Genomic DNA, 22153 nt, shown 5'->3' on the forward strand with positions numbered 1-22153 from the left:
TAATTCTTTGCCCATTTCTGGACTATGGAATGCAGTGTGCATATACATAGCTTTTCTTTTTCTACTTTAAGTTCAGTTCAGTCACTCAGTCGTGTCTGACTCTTTGCGACCCCATGGACTACAGCACACCAGGCCTCCCTGTCCATCGCCAACTCCTGGAGTTTACTCAAACTCATGTCCATTGAGTCGGTGATGTTGATGCCATCCAACCATCTCATCCTCTCTCGTCCCCTTCTCCTCCTGCCTTCAATCTTTTCCAGCATCATGGTCTTTTCAGATGAGTCAATTCTTCATATCAGGTGGCCAAAGTGTTGGGAGTTTCAGCTTCAACATCAGTCCTCCAGTGAATATTCAGGACTGATTTCCTTTAGGATGGACTGGTTTGATCTCCTTGCAATCCAAGGACTCTCAAGAGTCTTCTCCAACACCACAGTTCAAAAGCATCAATTCTTCAGCACTCAGCTTTCTTTATAGTCCAACTCTCACATCCATATATGACTACTGGAAAAACCATAGCTTTGACTAGATGGACCTTTGCTGGCAAAGTAATGTCTCTGCTTTTTAATATGCTGTCTAGGTTGGTCATAACTTTTCTTCCAAGGAGCAAGCATCTTTTAATTTCATGGCTGCAGTCACCATCTGCAGTGATTTTGGAGCCCCCAAAAATAAAGTCTGTCACTGTTTCCACTGTTTCCCCATCTATTTGCCATGAAGTGATGGGACCAGATGCCATGATCTTCATTTTCTGAATGTTAGACTTTAAGCCAACTTTTTCGCTTACCTCATTGACTTTCATCAAGAGGCTCTTTAGTTCTTCTTTGCTTTTTGCCATAAGGGTGGTGTCATCTGCATATCTGAGGTTTTCTACTTTATCAGATCTAAAATATATATTGCATTTATATGCTTGTATTCAACTTCTTTAAATATATTTTGATTTGTTTCAATTCAGTAGGTCCAATATTGTGTTGTATACAGGAGTGATACATAATAATCCCTTGATATCCTTTGCACCTTGCTATTGAGTAATATATGTTAATATTGTGTTGACATCATTTAAAGCCCATAGGGAACGCCATGGTATTTTTACCTTTAGAAAGTCAATCACTAATGAAAATAAAACAAACAAAGCTAGTTATCCATGCTTATGAAATGAAGTTTCAAACTATGCCACTTTGACCCATTATAAAAATGTGTAGAATTTTGGCATCAGCATTATTCCATTTAATTCCAACATTACCCCCTAAAGTAGTAGTATTACACCCATTTTGAAGATAAAAAGCTGAGCTCAAGTTTATGAAAACCTAGAAGTGATAGAGCAGAGCTTTCTGCCCCAGTTAGTCTGACCTGCGGTTTTGGTGTTCAGGTCTTCCGGAGAGAGGGGGGTGCTGAACCTGGTAGTCACCTTTCCTCCAGAAGACTCAGAGAAATACATGGGCAGTTTAAAACAGTGATGAATATATACTTCAGACAACATTTTAAATTTCACCATTCTGTACATATGTCTCCAGGACTTAGTTATTTCATAACTGAAAGTTTGTACCTTGTTTACCAGCTTCACGCATTTAGCCATTAAATGCATTTTTTAATAAATTGCAGTAATGTTTATAGTTGACCTATTGCCAGAATTAGTGAGATATGTAACTATGAAACATACAGGTAGAAGTTATTTGGGATTGAGTATACTTTTATTGGGAGGCTCAGTGTTCAGGGGTGTTTCTATAAAAGAATATAAGTAACCTGTTTTAATGTTTGGAAATACTTGAAAATTAAAAAGTTGTTAGGTTTTTCATTTATTTTTGTGAATGTTAAGAAAAGTGACATAAGTAATACTTATAGATTATCCCAACTTCTGACATCAGGTGTGCACACCTACTTAAAGCTATACCTGTTCTCACTCCTTTCTCCCTCATAGGAAAAGGTCCCTCTTCTTTCTTAAGAACAAGCCTTCCATCTGTGTTCTGCCCTCTGATGAATATTTACAATATAGATTATCCATTTTCTCCATTTGATACTTACCCTCTCACACTGAATAGGATTCCTCTCACTGCTTTTAGATATTCAGGCTTTTTTTCTCTTTTCTGAAATCTTTCTTTCCCTCTTGATGCCGTATTCCCTTCCAGTGTGGATCCTTTCTCCTTCCCTGAATTGTCCCTTTGCCGTGTTTTCCTTTTTCTCACCATCGATAACTCTCCTCAACCCACACTGACCATGGTTTTGCCTTTCTCAGGTCACCCCTCCTCTCCAGGTCTCTTAGCCCCTTGAGGCTTTTTGACCTCCTTTTGCTAGATCTTTGCAGAGCATTAAGTGTTGTTGACAAGTGCCTCTATCCTGAAACATTTCTTCCTTTGGCTTCTCTGAATCCGTCTACCATCCTGCCCACTCTTTTTCTTTATTTTCTTTCTCTCCTTCCTCCTTTCCTTCCTTTATTTTCTTTCCTTCCAGCTTATATTCTTGGCCAGCTGTTAAAGGTCTGAGTTCTTTCCTTTGCTAGGTTCTTCCTATTTGTGTCCTTTGACTCTGAGCTAACTGTCCTGCCTCCTGGACAAGTCAGCTCTCTTCCATTACTTACTTCAAAAGCACCACTCCTCCCTCTTTTCATACTCATAAAGTCATTTTCCGTTTCTCTGCTGGTTGATTAATGGCACTGAGAGTTGATTAATACCACTCTGAGTCTGTAAGTTGTTTGAGGATAGACAATGTGTCTGTTTTGTTTCACTACATTATAGTTAGTACTTCCGTAGTTCTTGGTACATAAAGTGCTCAAAATTTTTTTTTTCCAATGAATTACTTACCTCTATCAGAAGTGTTTCATTTTAGTTAAAATAAAAACTAATGTCTAGGTTTTACTTTAGTTTTTTCCTGTAGATTCTATGGTAGCAGTATAACTAACATCTTAAATTTTAAGTTTGATTTTATTGGGGTTCTCCAGAGAAACGGAATGAATAGGATGTTTGTTTGTATGTATATAAAGAGGTACCTTGTGGGGAATTGGCTTCACATGATTGTGGAGGCTGGCAAGTCCCAAGAGCTGCAGGGTAAGTCAGCAAGCTGCAGACCAGGGGAGCGGATGCTCCAGCTCTGGCCTAAGTCTGAGGGCCCGAGACCCAGATAACCAGTGGTGTAGTCTAAGTCTGGAAGGCCTGCAGGCTTGAGCCACGGGAGGAGCTAGTGTTTCACCTTGAGTCCAGTGTCCCTCTTTGAAGACAGGCAGGCAGGAGGAATCTCTCTCACTCTCTGGAAAGTCAGCCTTTATTCTATTCAGGTCTTCTGCTGATTAGATGAGGCCCACCCATACCATGAAGGGCAGTCTACTTTACTCCATTTACTAATACACATGTTAATTGCTTCCGGCAGCACTCACATTGACACACCCAGAATGATGTTTGATTACATGTCTGGGCACCCTGTGGTCCAGTTAAGTTGACACATGAAATATACCATCACATTTTTCAAATATCTTATAGGTTTCTACTTTCAATCTTTTTTCCTGTCACTTGAGCCTGATCAGATTACCTTGTAATTTTCCTCAAATGCTGCAGCTTACAGGGCAGGTTTAATCTGTGCCTAACTTCTCATCTCTTCCATGTGTTGAAGCTGCTTTTTCTGTCTAGTGTTCTGCAACTTTCCTGTAATCCCCAGTGTTCTAGCTAGGATTTTTCTTTTCATAGCATGACTGTACACTCTGCGATGCAGTGACTTTGCTATTGTTGTTTTCCCTGCTACTTTAATGAACCCATTTCCTCATGATCTTGTCTTGTCCAAAGCCCATCCAGCTTGTGAATTTCCTGTTGTGAAACTACCTCCTAAAATTCTGCAGCTGCTACTCTGTACAACTGTCTTGGTCCTTTCTTGTTCTTCATTTTAATTTAACCAGATTGCTCTGTTACCACCAAGCACACTTAAAGCCCTTAAGGGCAGGAGCAAAATGGGCTTTCTTGTGAGTGTGAGTATCCTGTAGTCCTCTGCATATTATGTTCTACAGGAACTGTGTTAGATGAATCTTCTGTTTCTCTAATAGGTTTTCAGATTAACTCTAGGTTTGTTGAGTTGGGTATGCTTGCTCTGACTTAGGTCTTCTTTCTGGGTAGCACATTTGCTTGTCTAATTGGTTCTCTTATTTCCAGTTGGTTAAAGTATTCCTATTGTTGGCTAACTTTTGAATTCTTTTTTTTTTTTTTAATTAAGAATGTGTTAGGAATGGGAAATGGATTCTGCAACTTTTTTTGTGGCGAGTTCCACTTTCCTGAATGACATTCTTGCTTTTACTGTCATATTAATTCAAAAGCAAATTACAGTTTTTTTTTCCCCTCCTTTGATAGTCTTCAGTAAGCAAGGCATTGCATTAGTATTGAGATTAAGATAAAGGGTCTGCCCTCAGAGAGCTAACAGTCTTTGGAAAAGGGAGGAGGCAGGAGAAAAGAGAGGTCTGTGCTTAGCTAATTTTTATGCAACTGTACTAATTTAGTGAGTGATAATTTTATGTCATATGGGTAAATCATCTCTTCCCCTATACACTTTACAGCCCTAATGGGGATACTGGTAAATAAATGCAGATCATGGTGGCAAATACTTTGAGAGGGCCAGCCTGGATGGTTAGGGAGAAATGTTTGGAGGACCTAGAGCTCTAGCTTGCTTATATAATAATTCCTTTGAAACGCTCTTTTCTGATGTGATAGGGACAGGGTGTCCTAGTAGGAATCATAGAACTGATATTTCAACCAGCTTACCTTGTTTTATAAATAAACATTTATTTTCCAGTTTTTTGCTTCTGCTTTTAGGTTCTTTCACTAGAGTTTGCTACCATAATTTTTTTCATAACCACTCTGTATAGTATTCAGTTTTGCTAAAACACCAAAAGGTAAGCCTTAAAAAATCTGTCAAATTACAGAAAACACAGCAATTAGAAAAGATGGGAGGAAATCATAAAGCTGGACAGATTCTGCCCTCAGGTTGCTTTGCAGGGTTCTTTTCAAAACTGTCAGTTGGTTTTCTTAGAAACTATTGAGTTTTTTCTGACTCATACATTTTTGCTGTATGTAATGTTTAGCTAAGTTACATAATTATAGTAACTTACCAGTGGCATAAACAGGTGTGGGAACAAACACAACTGCCTCTGGGGACTCAGGCAGGCGAGTCAAGGGGTGAAGACAGAAGTGCTCAGGGAGAGCAAGAAACAGGCTGTGATGGGAGGACTGGCCTGGCCGCGTCCGGCAGATTGTAGGGCGAACAGGGCGTCGGGCAATCTGGGCAGTCAGTCAGCTGAAGGTCAGTTAAAAGAGGTTCTAATACAAAATAGAGCAAATAAAGGCATGAAATCTTGCCTTTTGCAACAACATGATAGAACTCAAATGGCATTATGCTAAGTGAAATAAATCAGACAGAGAAACACAGATGTTGTATGATATATCATTTACATGGGGAATCTAAAAAATAATACAACAAACTAGTGACTAAAACATGAAGATGTGGACTCACAGATAAAGAGAACAGTGGTGAGAGAGGGGAAGGGCCGGGGAAGTCGGAGGTGCAAACTGTTGGGTGTAAGACAGGCTCACAGTTATATTGTACAACACGGGGAGTGTAGCCAATGTTTTGTAGTAACTGTAAAGTAACCTTTAAACATTGTATGTAAAAATAGTACAGATATACTGTAGGAACAAAATATGCCTTCTAATGTATATAAAATATTCAATAGGTACCCTATTCTCCATAGTATTGCCTTCTAAAATTTTTTAGTCTGTCAATATTGATAACTTATCTTTAGATAAAATAGCTGAAGTATACATTCTTCCCCCTGTGAAGAGTTAGTGTCTTAGGATCACTTTGCTTCTTTTCTATATAGCAAATTTTTCTTTGTATTCTTCTCACTGCTTCTGTTGACTTTTTTTCTCTGTGATGTCAGATTTGTTTCTTAAGATGCCTCAAATATTACTGTCTTTTCTTGAACCCCTCAAAGGAAGATATGTATATTTATAATTGATTTTTCTTTGTTTATAGACTTAATTTTTGTTTAACATAGTATCCTGTTTCTTGGAATCATATTAAATTTTTTTCTTGCCATGTAATTGATTATGAGCTGGGATTAGAAAAGAGACAATGTTATTTGCATTTGTTTGAAACTTCATTTTTCTTACAGAACACAAAATTAGCTTATCCTGCACTGTTCACTATTACTTTCCTTGATTGAAAGCTGTTTTCTTCTTACTCTTAAAGAAAATATTTTTTAAAAATATAATTTTGCTTAAGTTATTGTATAAGTCTTATTGTATAAGACAGGGCTTCCCTTGTGGCTCAGACGGTAAAGCATCTGCCTACACTGCAGGAGACCTGGGTTCAATCCCTGGAGCGGGAAGATCCCCTGGAGAAGGAAATGGCAACCCACTCCAGTACTCTTGCCTGGAAAACCCCATGGACAGAGGAGCCCGGCAGGCTACAGTCCATGGGGTCGCAAAGAGTTGGACACAACTGAATGACTTCACTTCACTTCATTGTATAAGTCAATTTTTGCCAAGAAGACTGCTCTAAAGACAACCCTAAACTCTTAGTGGTTTATAGCAATGAAGATTTATCTCTTGTTCACATAAGTCTGGGCTGCTGGAAGCTGCAATTCTATCCACAGCTTGATTCCACATAGGTCTGAAAGAACAGCCCTTAACGGGGCCTGCATTTTCCTGGCAGAGGGGAAAGAGAAGTGACCCAAACATGTGATGACTCTGAAAGCTCTCCCTTGGACATGATTCACTTTGCTTCTGATCACATTTCATGGGTCAGCGCAGCTCACCTGGCCAGACCTGAAACAGTCAGCCCCACCCCCAGGTAGCACTCGAGAGAGCCGCAGGCTTGGTACAGAGCCCCAGCTGGGAAGGGGGTGGAGGGTAAATTGGGATGCTGTGATGTGTTACGTCTCATTTTAAGGATTTTGGGTTTTATTGTTAGATCAATATTGATAGACATGTTTGGTGAATTTTGCTGTGGAAATGATTTTTTTTTTTTTTTTTTTGGTTTTGTGTATGGAGCTCTATAGAACTAATGTGGAGACTGATTCAGGGTTTTAGTAAGGAAAAGTTAAGTGAGAAGATATTAAATGTAAAATCCTTACTGTTTCATTTTATTTTCTTTTCTCCACCTTCATCACTTGTGTTCTACTTGTATTGATTATTGAGTAGAAGTCCAAACTTTGGAAGTGGAAGTCTCCTCACATTAGCATTGACTGCTTGAATGTTTAAGACCGAGAGTTGTTTTGAAGCTATTTCCTTTTGTGCTGATTACCCATAAGTCATCTTAGCTAGATACTTTGAATTTTCAGTTTACTACCTTTCTGATCCACAGTGAATTAGGCCATTGCCAATTTCAGAATCATGGTTTTTCTTGCATAGTCCACATGTGGACAGTAGTCTGCCAACAAGTAAACAAAAGCCAAGTTAAGTTACAGACCAGCGCAGCTAGAATACCAAGTCACCCGTGGCCACTCCTGGAGTTAATGTTTATATGCACACAGTGAGGATTAGTATTTTCTTCAAAACAGGAGACAGTTACTTTTGCTGTTTTGAAATAGCAGAACTGAACCTCAAATGCATGAGTTTAGGAAATATGACCTCATGAGGTCTGGTACTTGAGAAGGGACAGTGGGCAAATTGTCAGAGAAAGTTGACGTTTATAAGTAATGTTGGATATTGAAGGGAGATAGGGAATTTAGTTATATCTCCTAGATATCCAGGAGTAAATGTTTTGAAATGGTGATATAATCAGAAAGGGTTAGTCTGAAGGCATGGATAGTTTAGTTGATCCTAACTATGGCCACAGTACGGAAGCAGTCACATTGATAAAATCTTACCAAGCGATGCCTTTCATTATCTGATGTCATTTTCAAAGAGGGGCCCTCTAACCTCACAAGGTTGTACATTCCAGCTTTTCCTTGACATCCTTGTCAAATATTTCTCTCAATTCCATACCAGCCTTCCTTCCAGTTGGGTGAGACCCAAGAGGGAAAGCAATGATCATGTCAGCCTATAGGCGTACTGTTCCCTTCAGATTCATTGACTTGGTTCTCAGAAAGATGAGTGTATCTTATTTGTGCTTGGATCCAGCTCTGGAAGGAGTGAGATAACAAAGTTCACCTCCATCATTTTCCAGAGGTGACAGGAGACGTGCCTGAGGAGAAGGAACCCCAGAGTGGGGCAGCCGGAGCCATCTTTGCCTCCTGACTAAGTGTTCTTTCTTTGATGACTCCCGTTCATGTGAGCAGCTACTCTAAGAATGTATTCACATCAGGTGTAGGTAGACAGTGGAGTGGAATTGTTTTCCTATACATGAGATTGAGATAACAGAGTAAACAATAGTTTCTGAGCCCAGTGTTTAACCAAATAAAGAAAATTATTTTGTGAGTCATTGAAAAAGAAAAAGAAAGAACAAAAAGTTATATGGGAACAAATTCCCTTTAGCCTTTAAATTCATTGGGTTATTTTAGGTTCATTTGGAAAATGTTTTATTCAGTAAACTTGTAATCATAACCACATACATTAAGTAATTCTGCTTCATTCATGGCTTAATCATGTGAGTTCTCATTGTTATTCTGGTGTCAGGTTCTAGACTGGCTCCAGTATTCATGTGTATGATTCTTTGTGATGTATTTCTCATCTCTGAGCCTCAGTTTTTCCATATGTAAAATGTGGGTTGATTGGAGGAGTTTCTGTTGGAGATGAGACCCTGATGCCAGCCATCTCCTGAGTGCCTGCTGTCTCCTAGATACACTTTGTGTAGTCTCTATTTTTAAATCATTGAAACAACTCTTTGAGCTGTATGTACTGTTGGCTGTATCTTATAGATAGGTGACTGAGAGAAGTTAAGATAATCTTTCGGAAGAATGTATAGCTAGTAGGTTATGTCCTTGAGTCCCAAGCCATGTTTTTCTGCCTCCAAAGCAGAGTCTGTTCAGTGTACCTGACGTTTCTGTCCATTTGTTGCAGGGCTCCTCTGATGATCTGATGAAATAAGGTACCTGAAAAACGTGAGAAAACTGCAAGTGCTCTGTCAGTGAGAGGTGTAACTTCTTCAGAGTGTTTTAGCCACTGTCAGAAGTTAGCAGTTAAGGGCCAAGGCATAAAGACGTCTAGGAATGCTGTTTTTTCTTGCTCTGTGTATGCGGAAGTTGAGGCCCATGGGGATAAGGAAGGTGTCCACATACCAGAAAGTGGCAGGATACTCTGAGTTCCTAGCGTGATTACAAAGCCCACTGTCCTTGTACTCCTCTCCAGGCCTGAATTCTTGCTCTGGAGTGGGGGCTGGGATTCCTTTGTCCACGGATTGATTCCTGTGATGAAATTTCTTATTCACTGTGCAAGATTCCTTGATGTGACAAGAACAGGTTACTAATGTGGGATGAGATACTGATGTTGATAGTAGTGTTTTTACTGAAGACCATTTCCACTAAGTTAATCCACTCAAAATTCATGACTAAGTTAATCCACTCAAAATTCATGACAGTGAATGGCTATCCTTCTGTGCTTTCTGAATCCAGAAATAATCCTTCTGGTGCGTATGGATTTTGGTGGAGCCCCCCCCGCTCAAGGAAACGCTCTGTACTGGCTGTGCCACATGACACTGCCCCTGACTCTCCCGTTGAACCATCCCAGCCAGGTTATCGCTTTTCTCTGGATTTGTCTTCATTACATAAATTTGTTCAGAAAACCCTGACATCAGAAAATATGCCCATCAGAGAAGTTTTGTGTGTGTAAATTTGTTTGTAAATCTGAATTCTGTAATGATGTTATCAAAGTGATGAATCTAATGAATTCCAGGCCGCCATTGTTTTTTCAGCTGTCTTAAACAGATCGGAATTCTATTATGCTGCTTTATCAGAATGCATTGACTGTCCAAAGAGCTTTGCAAGTAGTTTATTATCTAAAATAATTTTTTTCCTGTTGGATATTTTGAATGACTCTGACTTTGCAGATTTGTTGAAGAATAGTAATTAATTTGAGGGAATTCCCTGGAGGTCCAGTGGTTAGGATGCTACGCTTTCACTGTTGAGGGTCGATCCCTGGTCAGGGAACTAGGATCTTGCATCCTGAGCTGTGTGGCCACAGGAAACAGGAAAAATGGTAGTTATTAGCTTTGTAACAGCTGAATTGACTAGTACTCTTGGGTGCCTGAGTGAAACCTCATGAAAATACATTTATACATACAGAGAAGGTGTGTCTTTTAAAGCAAGATTTTTTAGTGTTTCAGTTTGAATCCATAAGAAGAATTATTATTAAATAGAGTAACATCTGTGAGTGCTTGAGGGAGAGCTTCATCACTTTGTACTCCTCCTTGACTTTTCTCCTCCTCTCACACTCCATATTCAGCCCGTCAGGAAATGGTGTCAGCTTTCTCTTCATATCATACTCAGAATCTGATTCCTTCTCGCCATCTCCACTGTTTCCCTGCCACAATCCTCCCAAGTTACCATTATCCAAGACCTAGGTTACTGTAATAGCCTCCCACCAAAAGTAAACGAAGGAGGATATTAGTAATCTTTTTACTAATAAGTGCTTTTCTTCTGTAGACACAAATAGTGCTCACTTTTACTGTGCATTATTTGTAAAATACTGAGCAAATTAGGAGTATAGGTTATGTTGTGGGGGATACATGGCAATTCTTGTTCACTTCCTTGAGGAAACTATCTTTGGGGAGATAAGAGACAACCATCTTTGGGGAGACACATTAGAATGTCATTGATCACATGAATTAATGATGAAAACCACAGAAATAAGTTGGAGGTGTCCAAATGAAGAGCTCCTAGAATCTGTGTGAGTTTGGTAGGTTAGAGTCAGTTTCTTGGAGGATGAACATGAGCTGTTTCTCACACAGTGCTAAGGAGTTGCGGCAGGGAGGCCAGGTGGTGTGTCTGCGGTTGTATCAATATTAAGGTGGAATGAGCTCAGTCTTTTCTGAGAGGCGTTACACCGGTAGGACTGAAGAACAGGAGGCAGGTTCATTTGAAGGATTGTTGAGGGTGAGAGGACAAAGTGGGCTTAGATTACCAGTTGGCAAGCTGTTGGAGCCATGTTTGGGAAGAGGACTGGCTCTTTATGTTAGAATCCTGAGCTGGCGCTGGACATGGGCGCTGGAGCAGATGATGAGCACAGTGAATGTTGTTATTAGGAAGTCATCTTTATTTTTTACCGCACTGCGCAGCATGTGGGATGTTAGTTTCCCAACCAGAGATTGAACCTGTGCCCCCTGCAGTGGAAGCACACTGAGTCTTAACCACTGGACCACCAGGGAAGTCCCAGGAAATCTTAGAGTTTAGAAGGTGGTTTTGGAGAGTATCATGGGTGTTAGCTAGAGTGACCTGGTAACAGGTCATCCAGATATCTAGACTCTGTTCTCTAGAGTCCTGATTTGCCCAGGACTCCCTCAGTTTCAGCCCTGAAAACCCCATGTCATGGAAACCCCTCAGGCCAAACAGATGGTTGGTCATTTAAGGAGAGCATAGTTCAGACAAGCAGCTGGCATTAGAGGTACAAACCAGAGGAAAACATTAGCACGTTATCAAGTGGACAGAACTTGAGGATCAGAGATCCAGAGCATTTCAGAGGTCTGATAGGCAGGCAGTGAAGTGTATTATATAAATATCTTGGCTGACAGAATTTGGCCAAATGAAATTTAGCATTGTCATAGCAACTTTGTTTATGTGACAATCTAATTTAAGCAGATTTTGAAAAATGAATATTTTAACCAATGGTTTTTGAATTTTGTATAATAATAATAAGAGCAGTAGTTATCAGCAGTGGATACTTAACTTGTACCAGGTACCTTGCTAGATTTTACAGGTATTTTCATGTTTAATTCTCACAGTCAGCCTATGAGATAGGCAGCATTGTTTTCTTTCCTTTATAGATGAGGAAACTGGTAGTTTGAGATGTTAGGCTGTTTGCTTAGTTACACAGCTAATTAATAGTAGAAGGAGATTTGAACCCTGGCCAGCCCAAACCTCTTAGCCACTGTATAGTACCATTTCCTGGTATCAAGGAACCTGTTTTGTTTTATTAATTTTTTTCCTTTTACTACAAAAGTAACACTTGTTAACTCTAGAAAAATTGAAACACAGGGATTAACAGAAAACTATGCAAAATACAGTTCTGTTTAGAACGAAGTCTATTGACATCTTTGTTCATATCTTTTTCTTTGGGGGGAACATTGATATATAATTTTTTCTATAAAAAATGACATTTGATAAATCTTTTAAAACCAGTTGTTAGACATTTATTCTTTTTCAATGTATTTTGTTGGGTGTTTAGCTTCTTGCAACGTTTTGATACTACATACAGCTTGCAATAAACATAATTAGCTGAAGATGATATACGGATAAAGGAAAATGAAACATGACTGAAAAACAAAAATTCACAGTGATGAGCAGTAATGCAGGAGATGCATAACTATTGTAAAATCACTCACTCTCTTTTGTATTTGGATCACCAGTACAATGAAAATCAATGACTGAGGAATGTTTGCTTTTGAATAGACCATTATGTTGAACAGCTTTCTTTTGGTTAAAGTTGAATTTTCAACAAAATCACCTAGAGCTGGTGCAGGAACCAAAATAGGACCCCAGCCCCTGGGCAAAGTCCCAGGAAGGCACCTGATCCCTAAAATGTAAATGCAAGTAGTGATTCTGCTGCTGAGGAGCTCACTTCAGGGGTTGGTGTCCGACTCTGTGTGACCCCATGGACTGCAGCATGCCAGGCCTCCTTGTCCATCACCATCTCCTGGAGCTTACCCAAACTCGTATCCATTGAGTCCATGATGGCATCCCACCATCTCATCCTCTGTTGTCCCCTTCTCCTGCCTTCAATCTTTCCCAGCATCAGGGTCTTTTCCAATGAGTTGGCTCTTTGCATCAGGTGGCCAAGGTACTGGAGCTTCAGCATCAGTCCTTCCAATGAATATTCAGGACTGATTTCCTTTAGGATGGGCTGGTTTGATCTCCTTGCAGTCCAAGGGACTCTCAAGAGTCTTCTCCAACACCACAGTTCAAAAGCATCAATTCTTCGGTGCTCAGCTTTCTTTATAGTCCAATTCTCACATCCATACATGACTACTATAAAAGCCATAGCACTAACTATATGGACCTTTGTCAGCAAAGTAATGTCTCTGCTTTTTAATGTGCTGTTTAAAAAGCAAGAGAATTCCAGAAAAACATCTGCTTCATTGACTACGCTAAAGCCTTTGACTCTGTGGATCACAACAAACTGGAAAATTCTTAAAGAGATGGGAATACCAGACCATCTTATCTGCTTCCTGAGAAACCTCAGGAGGTATGCAGGTCAAGAAGCAACAGTTAGAGCTGGACTTGGGACAACCGACTGGTTCCAAACTGGGAAAGGAGTACGTCATGGTTGTATGTGGTCACCCTGCTCTTCAGGGGAATAAGCCACAAACTCCATAACCAGAAACCGTAGCTGAATAAAGAGAAGTAAATTTCAGGATCAGAATATTACAGCAGGGGCTTCCCTTGTGGCTCAGTGGTAAAGAGCCTACACATGCTGATGTAGGAGACATGGGTTTGATCCCTGGTCCGGGAAGATGCCACGGGCTGCTGGAGCAGCTAAGCCTGTGTGCCACAGCTAAGGAGCCTGTGCTCTCGAGCCTGGGGGCTGCAGCTGCTGGAGCCGCTGCAGTGAGAGGCCCGGGTGCCAAATTAGAGGAAAGTCTGCGAAGCAGCAGAGACCCACATAGCCAGAAAAAAAGAATGTTAAAATAGTTATCAAAGCTAGAGGCCATGGCCGGTTAATGACAACTGGGAGTTGATGCTTAGTCCCCGAGTGTTGGGTCAGGCTCTTTAAACCCTTCTTGCCAAAGGGCAGGAGATTGGGCCTGGGGTGAGCCTGAAAGTGAAAGTCACTCAGTCGTGTCCGACTCTTTGCGACCCCATGAACTATACAGTCCATGGAATTCTCCAGGCCAGAATACTGAAGTGGGTAGCTTTCTCCTTCTCCAGGGGATCTTCCCAACCCAGGGATCGAACTCAGGTCTCCCGCATTGCAGGTGGATTCTTTACCAGCTGAGCCACAAGGGAAGCCCAAGAATACTGGAGTGGATAGCCTATCCTTTCTCCAGCGGATCTTCCCAACCCAGGAATCCAACCGGGGTCTCCTGCATTGCAGGCGGATTCTTTACCAACTGAACTATCAGGGGGATGAGCCTACGGGTGGGGAAAAACACCCCAAGAGAGCTTGAGAGAGCTCCAGGGATTGGAAACCCAGCAGGTTCTGACAGCCAGAGGTTTCAAAGAAGGAGAATGATGTAATGAAAGGTTATTGAGTGATTAAGTCAACTACGAGTAAGCAAGGAAGCAGTTTAAGAGAATGCTTCTTAAATGGCTGATGTAAAGGAGGAGGTTCTTGTTTTGAGTATTGGTAGGAATTATATGTAAAAAGATATTTAAACATCTCCATTAAATAATTAGATTGGAGACATTCCTGTTGTGACATTCCTCTTCTTATCACAAGTTTGGAGTACAGATGGAATGTGTAGTTTTGATCCTTGGAGCTTGTAATGCTGCCATTACTTTCATTAAATTGAGGCTTTAACTGGTATATTAAAATATTTTTTATTACAGAACCCCTAAATAGGTATGGTGTGTCTTATGATTGCAGTTTAAGTTAATGCTATCACATTTTAAAATTAAAAATTATTATCTTCTCTTGGTACTTTGAAGGTCATCATAAAATTAATGACAAATATACTGGAAAGACATTTCAATTAACTTTCTTGGATATTGATCAGATAAGCACTAAGATTTATAATTATTTTCTGAAATCTTCATTAGATGAGTCCTTTGTTGCTTTGGGTGACTGTTTTAGTAAGTACTTTCCAAACCCTGGAAAGTGTTACTTCTGAGTTAATTTAAAGAGAAATCTTCCTTTTGCTGAGTTTCCACATTGGTTTTTGTTTAACAATTGTACAGAACTCTACTGTGTTCTTAATTAGAAATAACTTTTTTTGTGTTTCTGGAGGTATTAAATTCATGAACTTCCAAGAATCCCTAAATGTTATAGAAACTTGCATTTAATTAACTGCAGCTAATGGTTAAGATGTGCTTCATTGCTTTGAACTTTTGAATCAGTCCTCCCTTGCACAGTATTTGATAAATGTGATCATAATTTCTGTCTCATCCATGGAATTTTCTAATATTTATTATTTTCAAAATTGCAAAGAAGTCCTTGTTGTAAGAAGAAACTGAAGTAGTATTTGAAATGACTCCTCCGTCTCCCAGCCTCACAGTGATAACCGTGTAACAATCTGATACGTACTTCCCAGTGTTCCCCATGTTCCGGAGTTCTGCTCCGTGTACATGTGTGCATTCATTACACACCCCTCCTCCTCCTCTCTCCCCTCTCCCCCCGCCCCCCCCGACCCCGTGCCAGCGTAGACTCTGCGGTACTGTCCAAGGAGACAAGGCTTTGTTCTGTGCTGGACTTCACTCCCGGGCGAACTCACTGTCCTTGTTCTTTCCTTCACTTGGTCACCTTGAAAGTTCAGTAAATTCAGTCTATGCTCTACTTCTCTTTATCCTTAGTGATCATACCAGGAGCCCTCCCAGAACAAATCCTCAACTCTGCAAAAGACAGCTATTCTGAGTGTTTCTCCTAAGGCCAGCCGGCTAAGCAGCCCCGTTCTGGCTTCCCTGGTGACTGGCCCCAGGCCCAGAGGGGCTTTGCTGATTCCAAGTATGAAGTTCTGTGGGGTTTCCCTAAGTTATTCTTTGTAGCATTCCTCTTCTCGGTCTATTATGGGTTGAGATTTCTTCTGCATTAGCAGCCCTGGCTGATGTCTGTCTCCTTGAGTTTTCTGAAAGATGGTGATGCGTTGATGGTAGAACTTGTTTCTTTCTCCTGTTGCTTTGGTGGGATTTAGGTACACGTGATTACCTGGGTACACGACACTTTGAGCCTCCCAGGTACCTAGCCTTTCTTCTGTTTTTGGAAATCCTTTCAGGGTTCATTTGCAGTTTCTCTGGTTTGTGTTATAACTTGACAGTTTTTTCCTTCTTTTTATTTTGCATTTTATATTCATCATAATTAAATCATTGATACCTCATTGCTCTCTTTTTGGGTTCAGAAATGACATCATTGCTTAACAGATTTATTTTCTACTGTATTTAGGGACCTCCACAAGGTGTTACTGCATAAAGCCAATTAACGGTGCAAAATTTATTTTTAGAAATTTAAATAATTGTCCTTATTTCATTTGTATTTCATTCTATTTCACTTGTTTCATTCATAAACATCACTATCTTTAATATATATTTATATTTTATTTGCCAGGTGACTAAATATTGTCAGTTTCCTTTTTTCAGTGTTCAGATTAAAAGATTTAAAAAAGTGATAGTAACTTTACATGAGCACATTGGACTCTATATTTTAAAATGATTTCTTATGTCAGAAATGACTTAGCATTTTTTTTTATTAGTGAGATACATTGATCCTACAACAGCATATATTTTTACTTTTGTCTTAGGAAGGAGAAAACATCTTCTATTTGGCAGTTGACGATATAGAAACAGATACGGAGCTGCTGATTGGCTGCCTGGACAGCGACATGGAGGCTGATGAGGAAGAACAGCAAATGATGACAGTGATCAGTGAAGAGGAAGGTAAACTTTCTAAAGGACAATCAACAGCTAGCAGAAAAGGTATTAACTCTAAATGGTGGGCCAGGAGAATGCAAGTTGTAGGAGAAATAAAGTTTGAAATGTGCTAGAATTATTATGGCATTGTAATAGTGTGTTCTCAAAATAAAGTTAATTTTTGTCACAATTCTCAGAGGGTATCCAGCCGTGAGCCTGTCTTCCAGCAGGGAGGGAATGGTGGGCTGGAGGGTGTGATGGATGTGTTCTGCAGGCTGCCGGGGTCCGTGGCGGCTCCCTGCTCTCACTGGTAGGGGACTAGTAATGGGGATTTTTGCCCTCTAGCCCTGACTTTGTTGTTCACCCGTGTTGTAACCGGGCTGGTCACTGACTCTGAGGCTTTCCTTTCTCTTCTGCACGTGCGGAACGGCGAGTGCAGAGGTCCTGTCGGGCCCTGTGGGAGTTTTCCTGGGCCGCACTCTTGTTTAAGACCTTTGAGAATCTGGAGCATCTGGAAATGTCTCTCCGTCTGGTTGTGGAGACCCACAGCGCTGCGGGGTTGCACTAGCAGGGTCACCGGAAACGCGCAGTGACTGGGGATGGACTTGCTTCTGTCAGCCCCGCGGTCTAGGAGATGCATGTCACTTGCTTGTCCTCTGCCAGTGGGTGACCACTTGGCATCAGGGCTTGTTTCTCTCATTTGTGTTTTACTCCTGATCGGTCACAAGGGAATTGTGAAGGGTAGGGTAGGTGTTCACGTTTTCTAAAAGGCTCTTTTCTATAGAGTATTTTTCCTTTTGCTCAATAAAACCACTTCAGAAGTGACATGGGTTTCTTTAGTCACCATGGTATTGATGTCTTTTATGTGAATTTTCTGTTTTAATTGTATGTCATTGACTGAGAAAGTTTGAGTCTTCTCAGTATTGCCAGATTATGCCTCTGTTTAATTTGCCTGGAATATTTAAAAGGAAGACGAGGACAGGCTATCAGTTTTGTCTTTCTAATTTGCGTTATGTTATTGGGATATCAGATTTGGGGTGATGGGAATTATTTCTGTATAATTTTGTGTTCTCTTTATTTTTGTATTTGTTTTCAACGCTGCCCCAAGGGTATGGTATTACTGTGTCCACCGTTTTGCCTTAAAAATAAGTCTCCTACTTATTACCACCATGACTTATATAATAAAGTAACAGTTTCTTTTATAAAAAAGAATCAATGGAAACTTAAGTAGATCTTTAGAATTTAGTTTTGTTTATAAAAGCAAAACATAAAATCCCCCAAACAAACAAAAGAACCTCCCAAAATAGATCTAGCAAAGACAAACAGCCAGCAAAGAAACAAAGAATCCACTCAAATGTCAATCAGTGGAGAGTTTGGTTAAATAAGTAAGTTATGGTACCTTAAAGTTTAAGAAAAAATTGACTTAAGAAAATACTAAATGGAAAAAACAGCTATGTATGAAACTACATAAAAAGTATGATCATAAAGGTAGCTATTGTTAGACTCTGTAAAACACTAATTCACAAAAGATAAGTCAGTCATGGAAAGAGATTACGATAGTTGTCTCTTCATTATGGGGTTATTGGTGATTTTTATTGCTTCGTATTTTCTGCATTTTATCTAAATCTAATTGTATTTGGTAATCAGGAGGCATATGTAAGTTAAATAGCGCACTTTGAAGTGTGGTATAGCCATGGCAGTCCGCGTGGGACTGCTGGCTGGAGAGACAGTGGGGCCTCACTCCGCGCGCTGGGATGAGCGCTGTGGTTACGACCCTGGTCTTTTTTCACTTACATGTGAGATTCCCCTTGGTAATTCAGCATAGTTCGCCTTGGTTGGGCTTCTCTCTCCTTGCAGCTAAAAGTGAACTCAAGATGACCTGTTTCAGGGAAGACTTTGGCTTTCCAGTTCAACGTTTGTAATAACTCTTTGATGTGAAAAAGGTTAATGTTACAGGGTAAATTGAAAGTTGATTTTGAATTGGTGAAACACAAGTTAAACGGTTTTAAAAAAAAGTTCTAGTAACACTTTCCATTATTTTTCATGGGCAGCCTATTCATGCTTATAGCGATAATAAAAATTTATTAAGCTGGTACCATTGGCACAGTTAATTTTGATTTTAAAATGAGGGCAAAGCTGAGCAGTTCTTGGCTCTTCATTTTTGTCTCATAATTCTGCTTGCTTGTAAATATGCAGATCGCTTTGGCTGTAAAGAGGACTATGCCTGTCCCCAGTGTGAATCGAGTTTTACCAGTGAGGAAATTCTTGCCGAGCATCTTCAGACATTGCACCAGAAACCCACAGAGGAGAAAGAATATAAGTGCAAGAGCTGTGGGAAGAAATTCCCAGTTAAGCAGGCTTTGCAAAGACAGTGCGTACATTAAAGATAATCTCTGAAGTTATAAGCTGACACTTTAACTCATTTATTTGGTTTGTCTTATAGTTAGTTTCTAACCTGTGTGCCTGTGTGATGGTGTGTGTATAGAAATTAAGCATTCTTTATTGTCATTGTCATTAACTTCTCTTACGTTGATTTTTCAAACATTCTGTTTATGAAGTTTAACAACTTGCCATTAAATATTAAGCTCATTGGTGTACTAATCTGAAATCTGATATGCATAATTTAGCTAGTGCTTTGAGGTGGCAGATCGCGTTTCAGTGATCTGCATGTGATACTCCCTCTGAAATCAGGTAAAAAAAAAAGTTAACGAAATGGAGAGAGTTTGGAGTATAAAGAATACAGGGACATTTTGGAAAGCACTGTTTATTTCATAGCAGTGTTGGAGAAATCACTTTAAAGATGAATATGTACAAGATATAAGGATGGAATGAATTAAATGGTCCCACCCATTGCTCGGCACCCTGTATTATTTTTACTATTTATATTAACAGCATATAAATTTATCCTTTTAAGTATTTTACAGTATAAGTTACTAAAAATGAGAAAGTGTATACATATATTTATAAACTTTTATTTTTAACAGAATGTCACCTTGCATATGAGCAAGAAATCTTTAACATCGGCTTAATGTTTCATTTTTTATTTATTCAAGTAAAATTTTGAAACATGCTGTATTTCATATTAAAATAATTTTCATATATGTATCCACTTTTGCTTATGATATGTGAGATTAAAAATTTCTATTCAAAACTTGAAAAATTTTAACTTTTATAATGGCAGGAGATTGTACATTTGGAAATTCTCACATACTTTTAAACAAGCAAAGACTATATACTTTTTAATGAATATATTTTAAAACTGCATTCTAGTCAGTTTTTATTGAATTTATGTTATATATACTACATCGAACGTACTTTTGCTGAGCTGAGTCTTACTGCTAGGTGCTACTAAAAAGTTTAAAGGGCAAAAGACCGAATAGAAACAGAGATCATGAATGTGGCTTTATTCGAAGTAGAGGTATTTTCATACGTTTTTGTCCTAGACTTCCAGTTTTTTTGTTTGTTTTCTATTTCCCCTCAGTGTTCTTCAGTGCTCAGCGAAAAGCAGTCTGAAGGATTCCTCACGAAGTTTTCAGTGCTCTGTTTGCAATTCTTCCTTCAGCTCAGCATCGAGGTTTTGTGTCTGAGTTATCAGATGGCTGTTACATGATTGTGGGTCATTATTGGCATGCATGCTTTAATGCTTCTTAGTGATTTAGTATCATATGGCTACAGAATCTCAGTGCTTTCCTTCCTCCCTGCCTAGGTAATGCTTATAATGACCCTGAAGCTCTCCTGTGAGCATGCATTACAAAAGCCAGCCAGGATGCTAGAAATGAATAGGTGTCTTCACCATTTCTTCTCCCTGTTCCCCTGTCCTGCTTGTCTTGCAGTTTTGAACAGCACCAGGAGACGTGCCAGGGAGATGCCAGGTTTGTGTGTAAGGCAGACAGCTGTGGGAAGAGGCTGAAGAGCAAGGAAGCCCTGAGGAGACACCAGGAGAATGTTCACACCGGTGAGGAGTCATCAGAGGACCATGTTTAAAGGGGCCTCCTCTCCCCAGACTGCTGCGGTCTGTTCTTAATTCTCACTCTCAAGGACAGAGCTTGCTTTTCCATTGTATTTCACACAGATGTAGATCTCTGGAAGTGGAATTTTTTTCTTTCACTGAACATTATTCCTTTTTAAGTTGATTTCAGTGATAGTCATCATTTTTCCCATTTCTGAATTAATCATAACTGGAAACCTAAGCTAGGATCTGTTTGTGCTTGGTAGCCAGGTGTATTAAGAATTAATATTTTAAGTAGTAATTTTAGTGCTTCAGCATGTGAAATTTCTCTTATAGTAGATACATTTAAAAACTACATATTTAAAAACTTCTAACTGATGGCTCTTCTGCCTTAATATTTTCACAGTAAAATTTCATTTTTTAAAAAACTCTTACATTTCTCCTGTATTTGAGAAAATTACTGGCTACGTTTTGACATGCAAATTGAATATATTTGGATTTATAAAGCAGATACAATTTGAATTTTTTCTAACGGCCAGCTAAACAATAGCTAAACAGTTAGAAGCTTTGTTACTTAGGTTTCATCTGCCTAGCACACAGTAAATGCATTTTGGTTTAGAGGTTGAATCTGTTGCTCTAAACTGGACAGATTAATACTTTTGGAGTTAATGATTTGTTTCCTCCGTGTCTTTTCCTTAAAGGAGACTGAGGTTCACGGCGCTTCTCATATCTTTCTGTACTGATATTTTTCTCAGGTGATTACTATTACTGTTGGCTTAAGGGTGGAAATATCTTTCTGGATAGGAGGAAAGTGTTATTTCTTTTCTTCTATCCTGTTTATTCTCACATGCAGGGGAAAAGAATAGTTGGAACTCAGCTTCTGTTTCCTATATTTATTCAGTGTCCAAAAAGTGTCTCCTTTAAAGCTAGTTGGGAAAGCTTGTATGAGCATGACTCCTGGGTCCCACCTCACATCACCGGTTTGGGCTGACTCTGAGTACCAGCCATGTGTGAAAACTCAGGGTGGCAGGAGGTATGGCCTTGTGAAATACAGCTTCAGAAGGATGTGCAGCACTTAGACTTCACAGTGTCCTGACTCCTCTCTCTCCTTTTGAATGATGCATGATGTAGAGAAGGTGGCATTTTTCTGAATTCTTTATACTTGGGCCTTTTCTATGTTTGCAAAAGGCAGTCATAACTTTTTGATAGACCTGTCTCTTCATAGTTTTTGCCTTTTAATAGCTGTTATGGTTTAAAATGCTGTTCTTAATTTCCCCCATCTTTGTCTGCAGTGTATTATAACAAATCTTTTATGTCATTTTTAAAGTTAACTTTGCTGAACTAAGTAAAAAACCAGATGCACACTAAAACTCTGGAAACTTACATTCTTGTTATTCGGCATGTGGTCTTCAGACTGTGCTATAAGCATAATTTCTTTAAGACTTCTTGTAGTTGGTCTTGGATATTAAAATATTACTGATTCTGAAAACTCATGGTGATTTTGTAGGAGTGAATTTATAAAGGGAAGTTTTTTATTTTTCTATGTTGTGGATTCTATAAAATATGAAACTTCCTGTGTTTCGGCCAAA

The 22153-nt window shown here is 39.5% G+C and overlaps 1 protein-coding gene across 5 annotated transcripts in view; it reads left to right on the forward strand.

Annotated features, from left to right (window-relative positions):
* PRDM5 (PR/SET domain 5) overlaps positions 1 to 22153 on the forward strand; it is a 257926-nt gene that overhangs the window by 99143 nt on the left and 136630 nt on the right. For 3 of the 5 annotated variants that reach the window (XR_011486377.1, XM_070463856.1, XM_020916545.2), the window contains 4 exons: positions 16507 to 16681; positions 18812 to 18986; positions 20097 to 20189; positions 20449 to 20570. Coding sequence is in view for 4 of the 5 variants with exons in the window: in XM_070463856.1 (XP_070319957.1) it covers positions 16507 to 16681; positions 18812 to 18986; positions 20097 to 20189; positions 20449 to 20570 (565 nt within the window). In the remaining variant the exon portion in view is untranslated. The remainder of the gene's footprint in view (positions 1 to 16506; positions 16682 to 18811; positions 18987 to 20096; positions 20190 to 20448; positions 20571 to 22153) is intronic. The other 2 variants (XM_020916542.2, XM_020916543.2) reach the window with 2 other exon arrangements.

The sequence above is a fragment of the Odocoileus virginianus genome, unplaced genomic scaffold (genome assembly GCF_023699985.2).
Source record: "Odocoileus virginianus isolate 20LAN1187 ecotype Illinois unplaced genomic scaffold, Ovbor_1.2 Unplaced_Contig_7, whole genome shotgun sequence".
NCBI classification, from domain to species: domain Eukaryota; kingdom Metazoa; phylum Chordata; class Mammalia; order Artiodactyla; family Cervidae; genus Odocoileus; species Odocoileus virginianus.